The following is an 18,876-nucleotide window of genomic DNA, read 5'->3' on the forward strand; positions in this document are numbered from 1 at the left end:
TCCATCTACTGGTGGCCTCATTACACTCCAAATTCAAGCTCTGCCTGTTCACCTAGAAGTATCGAACATCGACGAACATGTAGTCGGGGTATGGCGGCCAGTATGCGTCTCCCGCGCATTCCTTTCTTCCGCATCTGGTACAGCACTACATATACTATCCTATTCTTGATATTGCTCGTCCTCCTCGCCGTCATTCCCGCCGATCATATCTACCAAGCCATACGCTTCGGCAGCAGGAAGAACGCTTTTGTAATTGCTGGTATTGAAGTCATTACTGCTCTGCTTGCGATCTCCGTATACGCGACACGTCTATACACCAACCGTACTGTCCTCAATTCGATACCGAAGCCATACATACCTGTAGAAGCTGGGGAAGTAGGCGAGAATGTGCGTCGCGTCATTGCGCGAAATCTGGAGCGGAGCGCTTTGATCGCATGGGATACGAGACCCAGAGATATCCGGCCCGAGATTCAAGAGAATGGTACAACTGGTAGACGACTGTCGGATAACGAGAGGAAATCGTCTAGGTGGAAGAAGAGGAGCCATGCAAGACCGGCAACTATCGTACCAATCAGTCCAGGTGACCCTCCATGGGGTCACATTTCGCACCCGGGATGGTCTCGTCCGGACTCGGAAGACCTGCCTGAGCTCCAGTACTGGATGGTCGTGACCGAGCTTCCCAACTTGATTGAAGCCAAAGCTGTATCTTTGGCGCCGCCGGATTTGTTCTTGAGAGGGCTCGGCCAGCCTGGAGAAAGCATTCCTGATGCCCGTATTGTTGCTTTACTTCAACGGCCGTCTTCCATGGGTCTTCGCGATTATCTTGGTCGATTGGCATCATTCAATCTTATAAGCCCACCCGAGGTCAGCGCCCAATTTCTTGCGCAGTATGAATACGCGCGCTTCTCTACTTTCAACCTGACTGAGAAAGAGTTTCGAAGTCTGATGGACATCTTTGCGGACTTACTGAGCGGCATGACAGATCTTGATCCGGTGCTTATCGCGCAAATTCAGGCAGAGTCAGACACCTTCAGCTCGTCTTCTGGTACATCTTTTGTCGCTTACAACCATTCTACGCACCAGTCAAGCCTTCCAGATAATAGTTCTGCTTACAGCGATGGCGCCTCCACCAATTCTGATGCTGCTAGTCCTACTACGATGAGGACGGCACCGTCGCAAAGGCGCGATGCAAGCTCAAACTATCCAGGCATATCGAGGACTGAGAGTGCCTCGACGATTTCACTCGGATCCGTCCGTATACATCCAGTCTCTGAAAGAGGCCAAGCGGAAAGTTTTACCTCTTCGACATCCTCTATACGATCGGCTCAATCAGTCATCAGGCTGACCCCCTCACCTAGCTTGGGGGACCGACCCTTTCAGTTCACATTCAACAATGGTTGACGTAGCAAATCAGCTGTGTTCTCATGGCAAGCCAAAAGTACGCCACACATCTATTCGTCTATGAATTGAATGGATCGAACGCTACTTACCAGCTGGTAAGTTGCCTTTCTCTATCAAACCCACCTCTTAGCTGACTCTGGGGCTTTACAACCTTACCCTGGAGAACCGTGTATCTGATGATATTCTCACAGTCCTCCGGCCGCACCCTCGCAAGCCAGATACACTGCCCGGCCTCTCTCGACGCCTCTACCACCGCTGGCGTCTCGACACTTGGATCATCTTCGCCCATGGTCACAGCTGGTACAGCTTTCACACCATTCTCGCTTGTAGCAGTCCCTGCATTCTCCTCCTCCACGACCGACGTCTTCCGCTCGTGCACACTCTCCCGCCCCATGCCCGCGCGCCGATAAATCATGACGTTCGCCGAAAACTTATGGCCACCAACATGGCTAATGAAGTAAATACCGACGCCACCAGGCCTCTCGTCTGTCAAATCACGATACATGCCCAGTGGACGTAGATGCCTCTCAAACTCCCTCCGCAATAGCGGCGCCGATTGTCCACAGCGTGCATCGCGTGTTTTCTGGCTACACAGCAAGATCAGGTAGTCGTGTGGACACGGACGCGACCTGAGTGGCGAGTCGACTGGAAGAGCAGGTATAGAGTTGTGAGCCAGTGGCGTAGTATTCGTTGGTCCGGCATTCACGAAATGTGTTATGAGGTCGGGGACTGTGGACGGGGTGACGTTGTCGATGAGGGTGAAGGCAGGGAGAAGGAGGACGGTCGAGGGCGTTTCGTGTGTGTTGTTGGGGTAGTCGCAGTGGTCGGGGCGAGGCATATTCGAGGCGGACAGCATGAGTTTCTGCGGTCGGAGTTAGCTGCGCCTTTGCACATATACACATGTAGTGCTCTCTCTCAAGATCTAGAGCAGTCTAGAGCTGGAACACATACCCCATTCACAGCCTTGACATCCCCCTTATCCACCGCCTCCATCACACTACCCTTCTCATCCGCCACATCACGCACCCAATCGCTCTTCCCCGTGCCCACAATCAAGTGTGTACTCCACCCCTTGACATGCCCGTACAGCTTCTCCGTCTCGTCAATGCTGAACTTGGCCGGGTATTTGATCGTGCATGTCGAGCAGTCTTGCAGACACTCTGGCCCGTCGACGGCTTCGTTTGTGACTTCGAATAATTTGTCTTCCGTGGGGGCTTTTGTAAATGAGAGGGAGGCTTTGCGGTCACGCGTCTTGACGTTCCAGAAGAGGGTTTTGAGGGCAGACATTTTGTGGCTTGCTTGATAGGATGGGATGGGAATGGTAGAACAGAAGAAGTGGAGGGAGGGGCCGCGAGGATGGCGGTAGGAGGCAACAGTGTCGCGCGGAGTGTGTAGGTACGTATAATGTATAATAATAATCAAGGCACGTTATCAATGTTCGCAGCGCGCGCAATTGAATTGAATGCTGCACGCAAAATGACGTCGTCGTGCAAAGAGACAAGATCAGATAAAAAAGTAGTGGTTGGGAGTTATCAGATCTTGGCTGGGCAGGGGAGCTTCAAGGTCTTAAAATAAGTTTCGGGGGCTACCTAATGATAGCTGGTGGTAATAGTAACTAGTTCTTTTTGAATTTATGCTACCTGCGGGAGACGCTCGGAGAGGATTCGTAATTGCGACTCGTGCACGCGATATGTGCTGCTGATTGGAACCTTACCGTGCTGAATTGAATGGATCCGGATTGTAATAGCAGTTGTTGGTTAACGCCGAGAACTGCGAGCTCGAGACGCGTCGGTAGACAAGGTCGGGATTCAATCGGTCAAGAACCATAATGCTCGTCGCTTGCGCTGGACCTTTGTCGCCCCTGTACCATGCAATCGGGATTTGATTCGTCGTGGCTATGAACTTCTCTGGAATACTGTTTCTGCAAATGGCTAATATCATACACAAGCCAGGGTTTGTTTACCAGAAGGATCTGCCTACCTGTGCGCTGTTGTGTTGATGAATGACGGTCCTACGGCTTCCCATGACGGGTAGTTTTGCCGAGCGAGACTGCCGCGTTCGGAGATCGCGCTAATGTCCGAGCTGTCTTGTCCGAGCCATGAACGACACATTCACATCACCCAAGACCATCAGGTGTGATACCTGCGGGATACGACACTAACGGCTCAAATGATGTTTTATTGTTGTGATGCGGCTGGTCGACACAATGGCAGGCGACTTTGAATCACCGACCCACGATGGCTAGAGAAAGTTGGCCACATCACGTTCGAAGAAGACGGAAAGCGATATGCCGCCTCCGCGAGTAAAAGGCTTCTTTGGAGCACCGGTTGCCAGGGATCTCAAGTGGGATGAGAATCTACTGTTTGATACTTTCCAACTATCGTACACAGTCCTCAAGGATATCCTGGAGGGCCAGTCTTCCTCATCAGGACTATATACAGCAGAACCACTCAGTACACATTCAGTATCAACGACGAAATGGCGAAGTGTAGCTACAAATCCAAATATATGCCTACCTACCGGTTTAACCCAACCAACGGGTTTCTATCAGGATCATGAGACTTTATCCAACGACCCAGCTGTCCATCGTTCCGGCATCTCTCTCCCGTATATGTCGACATCCTTTGCAAGCACAATCTCCTCGAGCGAACCCGAACAGCCAGTTTCCCCATCGTGCCTCCGCCACTCGTTCAAATTCCACGAACGCATCACAGCCGCCCATCTTACGCAGACCCAAGACGTCACCTCATTCATCAGCGCCCCATCCTTCACCTCTCTTGGCGACACGACTCTCGACGCAACGCTTTTTCCCTCAACATCTTCGCTCCCGGCCTTGCAGCTCCATCCAAGTCTGACTAACACGCCTCTTTCTGCACTTCCATCAGCTGCACGCCTGGACGCCTTACAGCCACAGACACCAACCGCAACACTTCTTGTAGCCGTGCTCAGCACTACGATACGATCCATTATCATCAAGCGCAAGCCATCAAAGCGGTCGCGCCGAACTGAGCCATCAGAACCCGTTGAGCGACATCTTATCGATCTTCTTGTCGCAGATCAGTCGCGTGCAGGGTTCAAATGCACGTTCTGGTTGCCGCCATCGACGTCCTTATCGTCACCCCTGATGGAGATAGAGGCTCACATGTCACCTATTGACATTCCGCTCACAAGCATATCTTCGCTGCGTCGGGGGTGCATAGTTCTGATTCGGTGCATTGCACTGGCAAGTTATGATGGCTCTGTGTACGCACAGAGCCTGAATCCATATCTGACGAAGATGAAGACGAGTATAGATTTACTAGTCGACGCAGATGGGAGGGATCGGGTCGAGGTAATAGATCCAGTGTGGCGAAGCAGGATTGGAGAGACGAGAGAGTGGGTAAAGACATACGTGGGAGGGGCTGGTACGAAAAGGAAGGCCAGGGAGGATAGGACAAAAGACAGGGTAAAGGTTAAGATGAAGAGGTTCGAGGAGGACTTGCCACCAGACGAGAGTGTGCTCTGATTGCAAGATACCATCTTCCTCGTCAGATCGCTGAACAGCTGGCTTCTACGCCAAGTTGAGAAGGCGTCAGCATAGAGTGAGGCTACACGACCTTCACCCGTAACCCGTAACATACGGATCCACCACCTGAGCTCCACGTACTCACTGTGCCGTCAATGGCTGATGCCTGTTTGCGTGGTCAATGAGTCAACAACTGTTCTTCGACCTTTACGTATACTGTTTCTAGGCAGAGCATCGTCGATGGACAAGGTCTCGCTGAATTTTTGCCATGGCCGGGATCTCAGGTCATGACTAGATCGGCAAGCATGGAATCTCCACTGAGCTGAGAGACCGCCCCTGTCGGAGGGTGGTTTGCGTGCGCCAACTCAACAATGTGCGTCATCTATATCGATTAATCTCACTGGTCAGAAGCAGCAAGCATGGAAGAAAGAGTGACGACAAACAATTCCGTCCGCTGTCGTCAGATTCATCTTATATTGGTTTGCTTTTTGTATTATCTTCCAGGATCAGGCATTTTTGTAAACATGAATGAAGCCTCTAACGCAATAGGCATGGTCGCCAAGATTAGTCAGGTGTCAACGCGTCCGAACGGCAAATTAGCGTTCGCGGACTCTGTTGTCTACTTCCGCGTCGGTACACCGCCACGAATCTGTAAATTGTACAGTATGAAGCGTACAAAAAAGATGTATCATAGCACAGCATGTGTTGGGCAGGGAAGAGTCGGAGAGGCTGAGGCTACTATTACCAGGAGCCGCGCACGACGCTCCGAGCCCATCGTTGGCGCACACCGCTCTTCAAGAACCCGAAGGCTCCAAGGGAGGGGTTTAGGCGCCTAGCCCGGACCTGTTTCAGGCTTCTTTGCTATTTCACTTAGTGTTAATTGAGTACTGTGGGGTTTTCTTTGCAGTTCGTGATCCAGCGGGACTCTCCACCTCGCGACTTCACCTCACGTCCCTGTACCTCACGTCTCTTCACCTCACCCCTACGGATAGTTTAATATAGTAACGACCTCGTTCAGCAGAAGACACTGCAAAGAACGACCAGCTGTTCAGCAGTCAAAGACTGTGTAACCTCGCAGCCTTCTTCACAGCCCTCCTGCCTCTCGTATATCTACCTCAGCCATCTCAACTCAACCATCTTTCCTACACCTCACTCATATCTTACTCTTCAACTACCTTCCCTCTATCTATCTTTGTTAGGTCATCAAACGGCTTATCGCTACATACCAAACAGCCAATCGGCCTGGTTTGCTTCGAAAAGATACCGTTCGTGTTGACTTTACCACAGTGAGTATTTACTTCTTGAACTCTCAGCTCCCCAATCTGCCCTCCTCTGATTGCCATCTTACTTTCATGTTTCCATTTCAAGGTTGTCACATACACATAACTTTCTTCAGCTTATGATATTCTTTGCTATCACAGCTATCTGGCCAGCTCGAACAATCTTGACCAAGTTTCTAACTTCACTTTTGTTACGTGCTATCACTCACTTGAAGGTGCTAACGTGGCGCAGGAACGTGAACGACTACTTTCCAACTTCAGGTGCTCAGCGAATGCCTTAGTCTTAAGACATCAGATCTTTCTACTAGGGACAGTCAACGCACATCTCGAGAGCAAATCTAATCAGTTCTTCTAAAGCCCTCCGCTTCTCATTTGGGAAGATAAGTTAAGACACCAAATCAATCATGGCTGATCGTGGTCGTGGTCGTGGTGGCGGCAGAGGTAGAGGCGGATCTGATGGTCCGCCGCGGGGTGGTTTCCAAGACCGGGGAGGGCACCGGGGAGATAGGGGAGGTGATCGGGGAGGAGGAAGAGGTGATCGGGGAGGAGGAAGAGGTGATCGGGGAGGAGGAAGAGGTGATCGTGGAGCGTTTCGAGGAAGAGGCGGGGATAGAGGCGGCTATGGTGGTGGTGGCCGTGGAGGAGGAGCAGGTGGTGGTGGTGGATCGTTGATCTTCCAGTAAGTCGACATAGGTCGAATGTGTATCCAGTGCTAATAAGTCTTGTAGGCAGGGTTCTATTACAGCTCCTGATGCTGGCGTCGATGCTCACGAGAACAACATCGTGGCTGGAGAACTGTCGACTTCACTGTCGAAAATGACGATTGGCGAGGATGCCATATCTTTGCCGTTCCGGCCCGGCTGGGGTGATCGAGGGAGAAGTATTGTTGTTCGGACTAACTATTTCCAAGTAAAGCCGTCCAAGGATGTGGTTCACTACGCTTACACTGTCGGGTCTACCCCCGAGGAGACTAGCAAACGTAAACGGCGCCGCGTCATCGAACTTGTACTTCAGAAGCCGTATTTCCAAGGAGTGACATGGGCCAGTGATTATGCCAATTGGATAATCACTTCGAAGAAGTTGACACTGCCGAACGACAGAGATGCGTTTCCACTCGTCTATCACGACATTGACGAGGACGCATTTAGTGCTCCTACTGCTGGAGAGGCACCAGCCATTACGGCAGCTCGTAATCGCCGGACTCGTCAGATAACCCTGCAACTACTAACGACACTGAGCGTCAACGACATCATGGGATATCTGAATGCGAGTACGGCTAGCACGTTCTACGCGAACAAACCAGAGGCTATTCAGGCGATCAACATCATCTTGAATCAGCATGCGATTTCATCGCAAGGGGTTGTCGTTGTTGGTGGAAACAAGTACTTCCCAACCCAGGGTCCGCTCCTTGAACAAATGACCTTGAGCGGAGGACTAGTGGCCATCCGCGGCTACTTCTCTTCGCTTCGGACCTCAAATATGAGACTATTGTTGAATGTAAATGTAGCTGCGGCTGCATTCTTCCAACCTGGCCCGCTAATCGACCTCATGACAGCGTTTAGACAGCACAGTTTCCGCGGTCAGGCGAGCCCTCAGCTCTACTCTGCAATGACGGACTTCATACAAGGCCTGAGAGTGACTACGTCGTACCTCAAAAAAATCGACAGGAGCGGGAAACAAGTCCTCGACAGCAATCGCAAGCCGATTCCTATCAACAAAATCAGGACTATCGCAAAACGCCCGTTCGTGTACGGGCCCGGGCCCAGGCTCGCACAGTCCTGTATGGATGCCAAGTTCGACTGGACGGATGTGAACGGAACTACCACCAACATCTCTATAGAGCAATACTTCTTACGTATGCATAACATTACACTAAGGGTCCCACAAGCACCAGCAATCAATTGCGGAACTGTCGATCGTCCAAACCTCATACCATCAGAGCTATTGACGGTCTTGCCGGGGCAGCCTATTGGGGGTCTCCTGGAGCCAAGTCAGACTGCAGAAATTCTGAGGTTTGCGGCAAGAAAGCCTGGTGAGAATGCCACTTCGATCACAACTCGAGGACTCCAGGTCTTGGGTTTGAACAACCCGACCAGCCAGCCCTCGGTCAGCAAATTTGGCCTAAGTGTTAGCACTCAGATGATCACGGTTCACGCACGCATTCATAATCCACCCAAGGTCAACTATGCTGGTAACAAGGTGGCTGAGGTTTCTGGAGCTTCGTGGAACCTCCGAGGAGTCAAGTTTTTCAAAGGGGCCACCGTCCCAAAGTGGGGTCTCCTGGTCCTCAATGACAAGAATCGGCCAATGTCAGTGCAGACAGCCTCTCTCATGGGCACGTTTTTAAAACAATTCCAACTATACGGGCTGAAGGCCAGTCCGATAGATCCGAAATGCACGCGCAGCACGAATTACGACTTCGGGGTCAACAATAGGAAACAGGGGGATGCACTCCTCAAAAACGAATTTGCCGGATTTGAAAAGGCAGGCGTAAGATTTATGTTGATCATCTTGGGATCTCAAGATGCTCACACATATTCCCGACTCAAATTCTATGGCGATGTCAAGTTTGGCATCGCCACCCAGGCAATGGTTGGTGAGAAGCTCCTCAACGAGAGGGGTCAAATTGGCTATATCGCAAATGTTATCGCCAAGATAAATCTCAAGCTGGGAGGCATCAACCAATTCGTGAAACTGGAAGAGCTAGCCCCCGTTGACTCCAAAACGATCGTGTTTGGCCTGGATGTGTCGCATCCCTCCCCGAAGAGCTCAAAGGGAGCACCCAGCGTCGCAGCCATCGTAGCATCGGTAGACTCCTTTTTTGGACAGCTACCTGGCGACATTCGAGCCCAAAGATCTCGACGAGAGATGATCGACGGTCTTGAAGAGCTTGTTGTGGATCGTTTGAGGTTCTGGTCTTCGAAGAATTCCGGCGAGCTGCCCAACAAAGTTGTCGTGTTCCGGGATGGCGTTTCTGAGGGCCAGTATAGGCAAGTCCTCGAAGTCGAAGAAGCAGCTTTCCAAAAAGCCTTCGACAAGCTTTACAAGGTCAAACCCAAAATCACCTACATTGTCGTCGGCAAAAGGCACCACACTCGGTTCTACCCAACGAAGCCCGAAGACGGCGATAGAAACGGCAACACTCTCCCAGGTACCGTCGTCGACAGAGGCATTGGAATGGAGCGGGGTTGGGACTTATTCGTCCAGCCTCATTCGGGTCTCCAAGGAACAGTTCGACCTGCACACTACATTGTTCTCAAAGACCAGATTGGCTTCAAGGCCAATCAGCTCGAGCAAGTCCTCATCAACATGGCTCATACCTTTGGTCGCGCGACGAAGGCCGTCAGCATCGCCCCAGGGGCATACAATGCTGATCTGATCGCTGAGCGGGGTCGTGCCTTTTTGCACTCGTCAATGAACGATAGCAACCAGGGAACGGACTTCAACTGGCAGACCGCGGAATGGACTCGTGGCGTGCACGATCGGCTCAAGAACACCATGTTCTACACCTAAGAATAGACACACTGCGCAGAAGCCGCTGCTGATGTATGTCGGCATTGGTGCGATGATCACCATCATCATCGTCGTTGTCAGTGGTGGCCACGTGGTGTATCTCTCGGCCTCTTCTTCAGCACAAACGCCTAAACGTCAATTCGGATTTCCTTCGCTCGTTATACCCTCGGTCAAACTTACACATGAACTCAGCCCCAAATAAAACAAAACACCGAAAAAAAGCCTTAACACTTACACATTCCCGGCCTTCACACAAGGCCTCAATTTCAAAGAATGGAGGAACAAGAGAACAGACAACATGCAAAGCCGCACATCACTCTAGATTGTTGTGTATGTGTGTGCTTGCAAGCATGCAAAGATTCATATTTGTTAACGACGCTGCGTCGTCGTTGTCATCGTCGTCCTCGTCTTGATCTATCAAATATGTTCTTTTGATTGACAGACAAACAGACGAGACAGACGAGACGAGACCGCTGCTCAGTCCACTCGCTTGCGTTACCTCCTTTTTTCGTTTTGCTATCTTCCTCTTATCTTTCTTTTTTGTTCTCCTTTCCTTTCCGTTCCTTCTCTTCTGGACCTTCTTTTATGCCGAATATTGAGTGGAAACAGAGAGATGATTTACTTGAATTTTCCTTGATGATGATGTTGGAAGTTTTGGGGCACTACAATGAGGAAATTTTGGGATTTTCGTTCGCTGGGACTTTATAGTGATTGGAATTAGGAAAACATAACAAATGAAGAAAAAAATTCGTGGTGGAATTGTGTGCTTTGTTGTAGGTGTGAGCGTATATGCGTTGTGACATGTATATCTATCTACCTGCTCGATCGAACAAAGCGATATCCGAGAGCACTAAAGATGTTGAACAGATCGGTCAAAGACGCGCTGAGACTCCGTCTCGCCTCACAAGTCTGATTAATTCACATGACTTGTCCACACGAATCTACAGCCGCTGGATAAAATCCCCAGATAAATCCCAACACAATCAACGCACCACCACCACGACTACCACAACAACACGTTAAGGAAATATACCTCACCTCAGCAAACACTATACCCAACGATTGTGATACTCACCCGAATGGCGCTACAAGAAGTCAACCAGGCATGAGAAGACGAACCACAAACCGTAAACCGGAACATCGATAATCTAATGTATAGTTACAGACTGGTGGTAGGTAGGTAGGTAGGTAGGTAGGTAGGTAGGTAGGTATGTAACAAAGACTAATTATATCCTATTTCATGTCCATGCGGGCCTTTCCTTCCATTCCAAAGCGCAATCCATCCATCCATCCATCCATCCATCCATCCATCCATCCATCCATCCATCCATCCATCCACACACACACATCCCTGCTTGGTTTACACAGCATACACGGCTCTCCCTTCCTCTTCTTGCCCCTCTTACATTCTCGCTTTCTCAAACAATCGCATCATGCACGCATGCTCGCTCGTCATTAGCGGGGGTGCAAACAAGACAAGAAAGAAAAAACAACCGCTCTTTCTTCATTCTATGGAAAAAAAATACCCCGGCAGATAAGATACCAACTCGACTCACTCACAACCCAAACAAAGCGTCTCAACGCGGAAAGAGGAAGGGACTTGGCTGACTGACTGATCGGGCTCAGTTTCCGCGCGTGTCAATCGATGCCTATGGACAGAACCTTAATTAGAAAACAGGACTCTATGTCTTTCTTCCTTTTCATTTGGCAAAGGGAGGGACGGTCGCGGATTCATACCTGATTGACAATGTCGCTCGCCCTCCTTAGGCTATCGACCATCTGAATACACTCCTTCCTTCGTCGGATAGTGTGATCGCTCTCCTTAAGCAGATCGTCCAGCTCCTCAGTCTTGTACATGTTCTCGAGCAACTCACGCTGCATCTCATCCTTTGTCATGGCGACTAGATTCAGCATGATTGCCTTGGGCACCATGTCGATCATTGTGCGGCGCACAATGCTATAGTACGACGCAATGAGGAGTTTGATGACTTCAACCTCCATGGCCTCCTTTTCGGACAGTGTTCCGGAGGCTCTAAGCGTCGGTGGTGGGGCTTCCATGGCAGCCATCTTCTTCTTGTTTTTGGACGCGAAGAACGAGCCGAAAAAGCCAGAACCACCGTCTGGGTCGAGCACAGGGGAGACTGCGCGTGGGGGAATCGCAGAAGCGGGCAGGGGCTTGCCGGTTTTCGGGTCGACCTGTGTGGGTTTCGTGGCGGAGTGACGCTCGTGAACGATTGCCATGGCCTTTGAGCCGTTGATGAAGTCTGGATGACCGGTGTTGATGTAAGTAGCCTCCATGGACACAAGATCGCGGACAAGCTTGTTGGTGGGTTCCATAGATTTCTTGAAGAAGGCGACGACGACGGCGTGGAATTTCTCTTTGAGTGCTGGATAGCGGCGGAACATAGGCTTGGTGAGGAGTTGACCTAGGATGCGGATGAGCTCGTCATAGACGAGTGAAACACACTTTAGGCTGGGCTCTTCGAGGCGACGGATTTGTTGCTTGACGATAACCTCAAAGGCCGACGTTCCGACGAAGAGAGCTGGGGACGGACCGGAAGAGTTGACCAGATATGTGCGGATGTCGTTATCTTTGACTTGGTCGAATGGGTCGACTGCCTTGACACCATTCGAGTATAGCTCGTGGTATACAAAGCTGATTCTGGCACCTCCGGAGAGTTCGATACTAGACAGCTCCGTGTTCTTACCTTCTAGAACAGCCCGGTACTCGTTTGAGAACTCCGTGATCATATTTAGGACGACGTTTGAGTTGTTACCGAGCAGTGAATCACCAAGTGAGGCGAGCTCGGCGGAATATTTTTGCAATGAGGAAGCAATTCGAGCCTTTATATCTGGTAATGTTTGTTTGATGTGCATCATAAGAATCTGTTGCCCGTGTTAGCCTGATCTGACTTTGAGACTTTTACGATCAACGAACCAGGTTGAGTTTGCGGGCCAGATACGGCGTTCCGCAGTACGCTGCCTTGCTCCTGTACGCCTTGTGTTGCTCGAAAAATTGCCTCTCGTGTTCCAAGGCATAAGAAATAGCCTTCTTATTTTCGATATCCCTCTGTCCTCTGTTGACCACAGGTACGTAGCCTAGTCTGAGCGGAATGATACGTCCGGCTAAAATATCCACAACGTCGGTACCTTCGTCCATGAGATCTACCTTGGTGAGGACACCGATGGTTCTTTGACCTTCTGGATCCACTTCTCTCGCCAACTTAAGGCCATCTGAGTTTGCCAGATCTGTATTGGCCGCCGTGACAGCCAATATGATAGCATTGGTCTTGCTGATCTGCTTTAGAACCATTTCTCGGATCTGGCGCTCGATATCTCTGGGCTGATCGCCAACAGGCACTTTTGTCAGACCGGGCAAATCCACCAATGTGAGAGTCAGGACGTTGGGCGAGTAGATGCGCAGGTTAATGGGAGCAGGAGAAATGCCCCCATTGCGGCCTGTCTTCGATTCAGTCTCGCGCACAATTTCATCACGAATTTTGCCAAAGTCATGGAACTTCTGGCCCGGAATATGCAGAAACTCGCCCCATTCATCAACATTGGCTTCCTTGTCATCTGCCTTAGACACAGTTTCATCGGCTTCGCCGACTGGCTCGCCATTGGTTTCGATCTTTGGTATAGCAGGTGGTCGGTTTATGAGTTGAAGGATGAGTGGGCGTCTTGTGACAATGCCTGTTCCTCTTGGAAGACTGAGGGTATTACAGTATCAGCGAGGCGAGGGTGCCCATGGGGGACTAAGTGCTCACAAGTCTCTTCCAACGATATTTTCCAGTACTGAACTCTTTCCGCTCGATTGTGACCCTACGACAGCGATTTGCGGTAAATCTATGGGATTTTGAACCTATAGGGGTCATATCAGCAGGGTGTTTACAACTTCTCACGAAGGTTGAGAAGGGTCAAGGGCACACGCATACCCCTACGGTGGTAAAAACATCCTGAAGCTTGTTGACGAGTGTGATGAGGCCGGGGTCGTTGACGTTAATGCTATAAACACAGTTTCGTCAGCTTCTCTGTGGTCCCATATCAGTCGCAGCCCACTTACGCAGTTGAGCTTATAGACGCCATCGCTGGCGGTGAAGTGAAGCGCTACTAGAGATAGATATTGATGCTACGTGGCGAAGTTGTAAGTGGTATATGTATAGAAGTAACGCGGTTTGCGGTTTGCGCGAGAATGCTGCAGTGGTCCAGAATGCAAAGAGCTGTCGTGGTATCAAATGATCTACCTCTGCTTCAACCACAACCACCATGTGGCTAGGGCGCGCACGGCCACTCTGCATTAGCTGTGGCGGCCAACACAGCGGAATACTCCCCAGGCAGCAGCAAATCTCTCAACTCTTACGTACCCAATTAGGCAGCAGTATTATTCACTATTTGGGCAAGGTCCATGCTAACGCCTTGTATCAGAATCTTAAGAAGTCTATTGTTTGAGACTACGTCCAAAACGCTTCTCAGGGGACCATGCACTAGTCAAGCTACAGAACACAAATTCACGAGAATCAACATCTTGACTTATTCGTCTGTCACAGATGCAAACTTGTCCATCATCTTTTGTTGCAGCGCTTCGTACTAGGTGAAAAGTTAGCGAAGTTCGCACGTCGTTGCTGAAAGAATGAACTCACCTTCTTCGTAATCTTTTCCTCGCCCTCTGAAGGCACTTCGAACTTCATACGACGTAGATCAGCTTGTATCTCAGATGTTGCCTCTCGAATCTTTGCCCAGCTCTGGCCTTGGGAAACTGCTTTTTGTGCCTCGTCATGGAATCCCATCATGCACTTCATCATCCACTCTGTTTTCCAGAGCGGACAGAATTGGTCGTAGTCACTATAGCCGTTTTGCTGCAGGAAGTCCTCTTTGATCAAAGTCGCGATATCCAGAGTAATCTTGTCTCCATCACCAAGAGCAGATTTACCGACCAGTTGAACGACTTGGTCCAAGTCCTCAGATGTCGTGAGAAGCTCCTTGACCCTGTCACGAAGGCGGGGAAACCCAGGGTTGTTCTCTTGATAGTACTTGTCCAAAGATTTCGTGTACTTGCTGTAACTAGCTGAGGTGTTGACTGACGGGAAGTGCTTTCTTTGCGCTAGCTTCTTGTCGAGACCCCAAAATACTTGGACAATGTTGAGAGTAGAACTGGTGACAGGTTCCGAGTAGTCACCACCCGGAGGGCTGACAGCACCAACAATACTTACACTTCCTTTGCGCTCTGGGCTACCCAATGCCGTGACTCGGCCAGCACGCTCGTAAAAAGAAGCGAGCTTGGCACCGAGGTAGGCAGGGAAACCTTGATCAGCAGGCATCTCTCCGAGACGTCCAGAAATCTCACGGAGCGCTTCAGCCCAACGCGAAGAAGAGTCAGCCATCATAGCCACAGCCTTCCCTTGATCGCGGAAATATTCAGCCACGGTTATACCTGTGTAGATAGAGGCCTCTCGTGCAGCCACGGGCATGTTGGACGTGTTTGCAATCAGAGTCGTGCGCTTCATGATCGCTTCCTTGCGACCGTCCACGTCAATAGTCAGCTCGGGGAAGTCCATCAACACTTCGGCCATTTCGTTTCCTCGTTCACCGCAACCGACATAGACAATAATGTCACTATTAGAGAACTTCGACAAACTTTGACTGATGACCGTCTTTCCACAGCCAAATGCGCCAGGAATACATACAGTACCACCTTGCACAGATGGGAAAAGGGCGTCAAGGACACGTTGTCCAACGATAAGGGGCTGATCGGATGAAAGCTTCTCGTTCGACGGACGAGGTACACGAACAGGCCAGTTGTGTACCATTGAGTATTCTGTTTTCTTGCCTTCAAACTCAAGCTCAAGAATCTTCGTGTCCACAGTATAGCTGCCCTTCTCGGCAATACGGGTGATAGTACCGCGGGCCCTTGGTGGCAAGAGAATCTTGTGGTCATTCAGGAGAGAGTTTTCGAAAACGCTGCCGAACACATCACCTCCTGTGATGTGATCTCCAACCTTCAGCTTGCCAGGAGTAAAGTCCCATTTCTTCTCACGGTCGAGCGCAGGAATGTCAATACCTCGAGGAATGTAGATAGAGTTCGAAAGATCGCTGATCTTCTTCAAAGGTCTTTGAATTCCGTCGTAGATCGTTTCCATAAGACCAGGGCCCAGTTCTACGGAAAGAGGCTTCCCAGAACGTATGACAGGGTCACCAACCTTTACACCAGCTGAATACGGAGCTCGTCAGTCATGCCTTCTGTTGAGTGGGACCTTTGCTAGGGCCAGCGCACCTGTCTCTTCATACACCTGAATAGTAGCTTTATCTGCATCGAGTCTAATAACTTCTCCAACAAGTTTATCGTTTCCAACTCTTACAAGCTCGTACATAGCACATCCGATCATGCTTTCGGCGACAATAACGGGTCTGTTCTTATCAGTATCAGGATTGTAGTTGTTCGAACAGAAGTGGAGATATACCCAGAAATCGAGAAAACGGTACCTTTAATGGCACGTTAGTAAGAGATCTTTGGTTATGGATTGACAGATTATGGCATACCATGCTCCTCGCCATTGTCTTCCGTCTTCTTAGAGTTCTAGCGGGCCGCCCTGGTTAGCTACTCGCTCATGACAATAGGATCATCAAGACGTACAGGTGCCATTGTGGTAGATTTCAGCTGACCTCTATAGGGCTCTTCGACGACGCTCTTGTGTGTGGTAGCTGGAGCGGGTGAAGACGGTAAAGGGACTTCGATTGGGGTCTCAACTGTGACTCCGAAGTAATCTGCGCCCCGGGGTGTTGAGGGGCGGGACGGTGAGCGGTATTCAGAGCTCTGACTTTGGATGAGATCAAGTAGGGAAGGACGAGCTTTCAATCGAGGGCGGAGACCAAGCATACAATTGTGGTAGTCAATAGTTAATGGGGACGCAGTAGCCAAGAGCTGCTGCTTGCAAGCCGTCAGAGCTGCTCCAAGAGTGGGGCACACAGACCAGCTAGGTTAGTACTACTGGGCAGCTGGCTCCCTCCTTGGCGCCTTAATCCGTATATCCATAGTTACATGGGAAAGCTTGGCTGCCGATGTTCGCCCATGTCACCAACACGCACGATTTAGTATAATTAACATTTTTATCTATTACCGCCGTATAATATATATATAGCTATAAAAATTACTATATATTAGTTCTATATAGTCCTAGTTATATATCTATCCTCTTTTTATTACTTTATATTATCTATAATACCTCTAAAATTAAAGAAAAAGAGTAAAAAGAGTAAGTAATAGAGAGATACTCTTAGGTCTAGCTAGCTATATACCCCTATATTTAAACGCGCTCTAGAAGGATATAGAGAGAATACTAAGGATCTATAGTATTATATATTAGTTATACTATCTCTTAAATACTATATAAGCGTAGTATAGTAGTAGTATATAAGAATATTAATTATACTTAATCGTGTGTGTTGGTGACATGGGCGGACATCGGGCGCCAAGCTTTCCCATGTAACTATGGATATACGGATAGTGGTTCTCTCTCACAAGACACGCCGTGCTCGAGTCGTTGATTTAAATCGATATTAAGGCTATGTGTATATGAATTTATGCACCAAATGAACCACGAGTAGCATAATGTTCAGGTTTCGCTCTGCCGGTCATGTGTCTCCCAATTTATGTGGCCAAAGATATTTTGAGAATGCATCCGCATTGAGCTCCAGCTTTTCTTCGCCCTTGCTGGCTTCGTAACACTACTGGCTGTCTTCGAATCTACTCGAAGCTGAGAAGATGTCGATGTATTCATAGTTTCGGATAGAGGCTGACCCCAGAAGCTAATCTTACGAAGCCGCATACTGTGAGCTGGCGTGCTGTCGGACTCGACAAGATGAGGAAATAGCTTCGCTACCAGTGGTTTGATCGACAAGAGGCAAGCAAAAGCTATTCCAACATTGGCTTCTACAATTGATCAGGTCAGTGCCGCAACACCGGAGCCTTAGGTTGGATTAGCCTTGAAATGTAAGGTACTGACTGTACGGCAACTTACGAGTCAAATCATGCCAGACTTTGGCGGCGACGTCTACCATGACCACACGGAGTATGCCGATAATACATACCCTTCAATATTTAGCAAATGACATACATCAGATCTGTTGTCATAGACTTACATTCCACCCAACGTAAACAACACCATAAGCCCTATTTTCTGTCGCCGCGGAAGCTTGAGCTGACTGACCAATGGCATTGGCAATAACCATACTACAAGGTCCAGAATAACATTGATTGGTGCTGTCGTATACCAATATACCATAGCATCAATACACATGCCTGGTGTGCTTGGATTCTACATCTTCCGTATCGGAATACAAAGGAATACAGAGCCAAACACGCCCCAGATTGGAATAAGCGTCAAGACTATAAGTACGGCTTGGCACGTCCGACGAAAGATGATGACCGGAGTAGATGAAAATATACGCAGATATTGAGTAACAATTGAGGCTTTGGTTACGTTGACGACAATTTGATAGATCACGTTGCTGGCGATGATAAGCTAGTCACGGATCAGTATAGCTTTCGATGTCATCGAAAATCTTACCTTCGCCATAGTAGGGATTCTAGCATGGTTGTCCGCCCACTGAGATTCACCAATCCCAAGATGAACCTCTGTAATTGTCAACACCCTGTCGTGTCACATTTCCATTTTATGGGATGAGCTCTAACCTGCTGCAACAACACCAGTCAAGGCAATCGCAAGTATCTGTGTAGTTCAGTAACTATACTCAGTTTATAATGTCTTAGATATTACCCACCGTTGAGAAGACAATCATATAATCATCCAAACCAATAACTCGCGTGATGCACCAACGAGTATACCACCTTGCACCTACCGCAACCAAAGTAAGACCAACGCAACCGATTGCTGGCCCGAGAGCCGCCCATCCTATATCAGCTGGATGTCCTGCGATAACAAGAACAGTCGGTGGTTCTGAGTGATCCATATCATCAGCGCCAAAGCATCAGTCAAGGATAGTAGCCTTTCCAATCAGTGTGGGACACTCAGTTGTAAGATGCTCTGCACAGTACGTAGGCAAATGTCTCGGACCTCGCGGATGAAAATCCCCCTAACGTCTATTCATTGCGAACCAATAATTCCACCGCAACGAGACATGTTTTCTAAAATAATATCAGTGTTCTTCCTTCACCACTTA

At 49.4% G+C, this 18,876-nt stretch overlaps 7 protein-coding genes across 7 annotated transcripts; 3 read left to right on the forward strand and 4 right to left on the reverse strand.

Moving 5' to 3' along the window:
* Window positions 1-102: 102 nt before the first annotated feature.
* EJ05DRAFT_503721 (uncharacterized protein) lies at window positions 103-1,401 on the forward strand (the record flags this gene model as incomplete). Its single annotated transcript, XM_033747465.1, has 1 exon — window positions 103-1,401. The coding sequence occupies one exon, from the start codon at window positions 103-105 to the stop codon at window positions 1,399-1,401; it is 1,299 nt and encodes a 432-aa protein (XP_033597225.1).
* An 85-nt stretch (window positions 1,402-1,486) lies between these two features.
* Window positions 1,487-2,985, reverse strand: EJ05DRAFT_540840 (uncharacterized protein; the record flags this gene model as incomplete). The annotated part of the gene is made up of 2 exons (XM_033749628.1): window positions 2,353-2,985; window positions 1,487-2,263 (listed from the first exon to the last, which is right to left on the reverse strand). The coding sequence occupies exons 1-2, from the start codon at window positions 2,686-2,688 to the stop codon at window positions 1,487-1,489; spliced, it is 1,113 nt and encodes a 370-aa protein (XP_033597226.1). The 5' UTR covers window positions 2,689-2,985.
* Window positions 2,986-3,688: 703 nt separating this feature from the next.
* EJ05DRAFT_540841 (uncharacterized protein) lies at window positions 3,689-5,734 on the forward strand (the record flags this gene model as incomplete). Its single annotated transcript, XM_033749629.1, has 3 exons — window positions 3,689-4,895; window positions 5,411-5,569; window positions 5,601-5,734. The coding sequence occupies 3 exons, from the start codon at window positions 3,689-3,691 to the stop codon at window positions 5,732-5,734; spliced, it is 1,500 nt and encodes a 499-aa protein (XP_033597227.1).
* A 448-nt stretch (window positions 5,735-6,182) lies between these two features.
* Window positions 6,183-9,790, forward strand: EJ05DRAFT_133029 (Piwi-domain-containing protein). Its single transcript, XM_033739166.1, has 3 exons — window positions 6,183-6,192; window positions 6,275-6,865; window positions 6,915-9,790. The coding sequence occupies exons 2-3, from the start codon at window positions 6,591-6,593 to the stop codon at window positions 9,697-9,699; spliced, it is 3,060 nt and encodes a 1,019-aa protein (XP_033597228.1). The 5' UTR covers window positions 6,183-6,192; window positions 6,275-6,590; the 3' UTR covers window positions 9,700-9,790.
* A 1,640-nt stretch (window positions 9,791-11,430) lies between these two features.
* On the reverse strand, window positions 11,431-13,785 carry EJ05DRAFT_503725 (vacuolar sorting protein 1; the record flags this gene model as incomplete). The annotated part of the gene is made up of 5 exons (XM_033747466.1): window positions 11,431-12,585; window positions 12,638-13,409; window positions 13,467-13,561; window positions 13,635-13,704; window positions 13,763-13,785. 5 exons carry the CDS (start codon window positions 13,783-13,785, stop codon window positions 11,431-11,433), a joined length of 2,115 nt encoding a protein of 704 aa, XP_033597229.1.
* A 386-nt stretch (window positions 13,786-14,171) lies between these two features.
* Window positions 14,172-16,593, reverse strand: EJ05DRAFT_468535 (V-type ATPase). Its single transcript, XM_033742878.1, has 6 exons — window positions 16,331-16,593; window positions 16,237-16,273; window positions 16,158-16,179; window positions 15,971-16,104; window positions 14,340-15,907; window positions 14,172-14,286 (listed from the first exon to the last, which is right to left on the reverse strand). Exons 1-6 carry the CDS (start codon window positions 16,571-16,573, stop codon window positions 14,230-14,232), a joined length of 2,061 nt encoding a protein of 686 aa, XP_033597230.1. The 5' UTR covers window positions 16,574-16,593; the 3' UTR covers window positions 14,172-14,229.
* Window positions 16,594-17,309: 716 nt separating this feature from the next.
* On the reverse strand, window positions 17,310-18,666 carry EJ05DRAFT_503727 (uncharacterized protein; the record flags this gene model as incomplete). The annotated part of the gene is made up of 7 exons (XM_033747467.1): window positions 17,310-17,626; window positions 17,715-17,785; window positions 17,836-17,956; window positions 18,035-18,218; window positions 18,264-18,331; window positions 18,389-18,425; window positions 18,478-18,666. 7 exons carry the CDS (start codon window positions 18,664-18,666, stop codon window positions 17,310-17,312), a joined length of 987 nt encoding a protein of 328 aa, XP_033597231.1.
* Between the last annotated feature and the right edge of the window lie 210 nt (window positions 18,667-18,876).

Source organism: Pseudovirgaria hyperparasitica, assembly GCF_010093815.1.
Source record: "Pseudovirgaria hyperparasitica strain CBS 121739 unplaced genomic scaffold EJ05scaffold_15, whole genome shotgun sequence".
Taxonomy (NCBI): Eukaryota; Fungi; Ascomycota; class Dothideomycetes; order Acrospermales; family Acrospermaceae; genus Pseudovirgaria; species Pseudovirgaria hyperparasitica.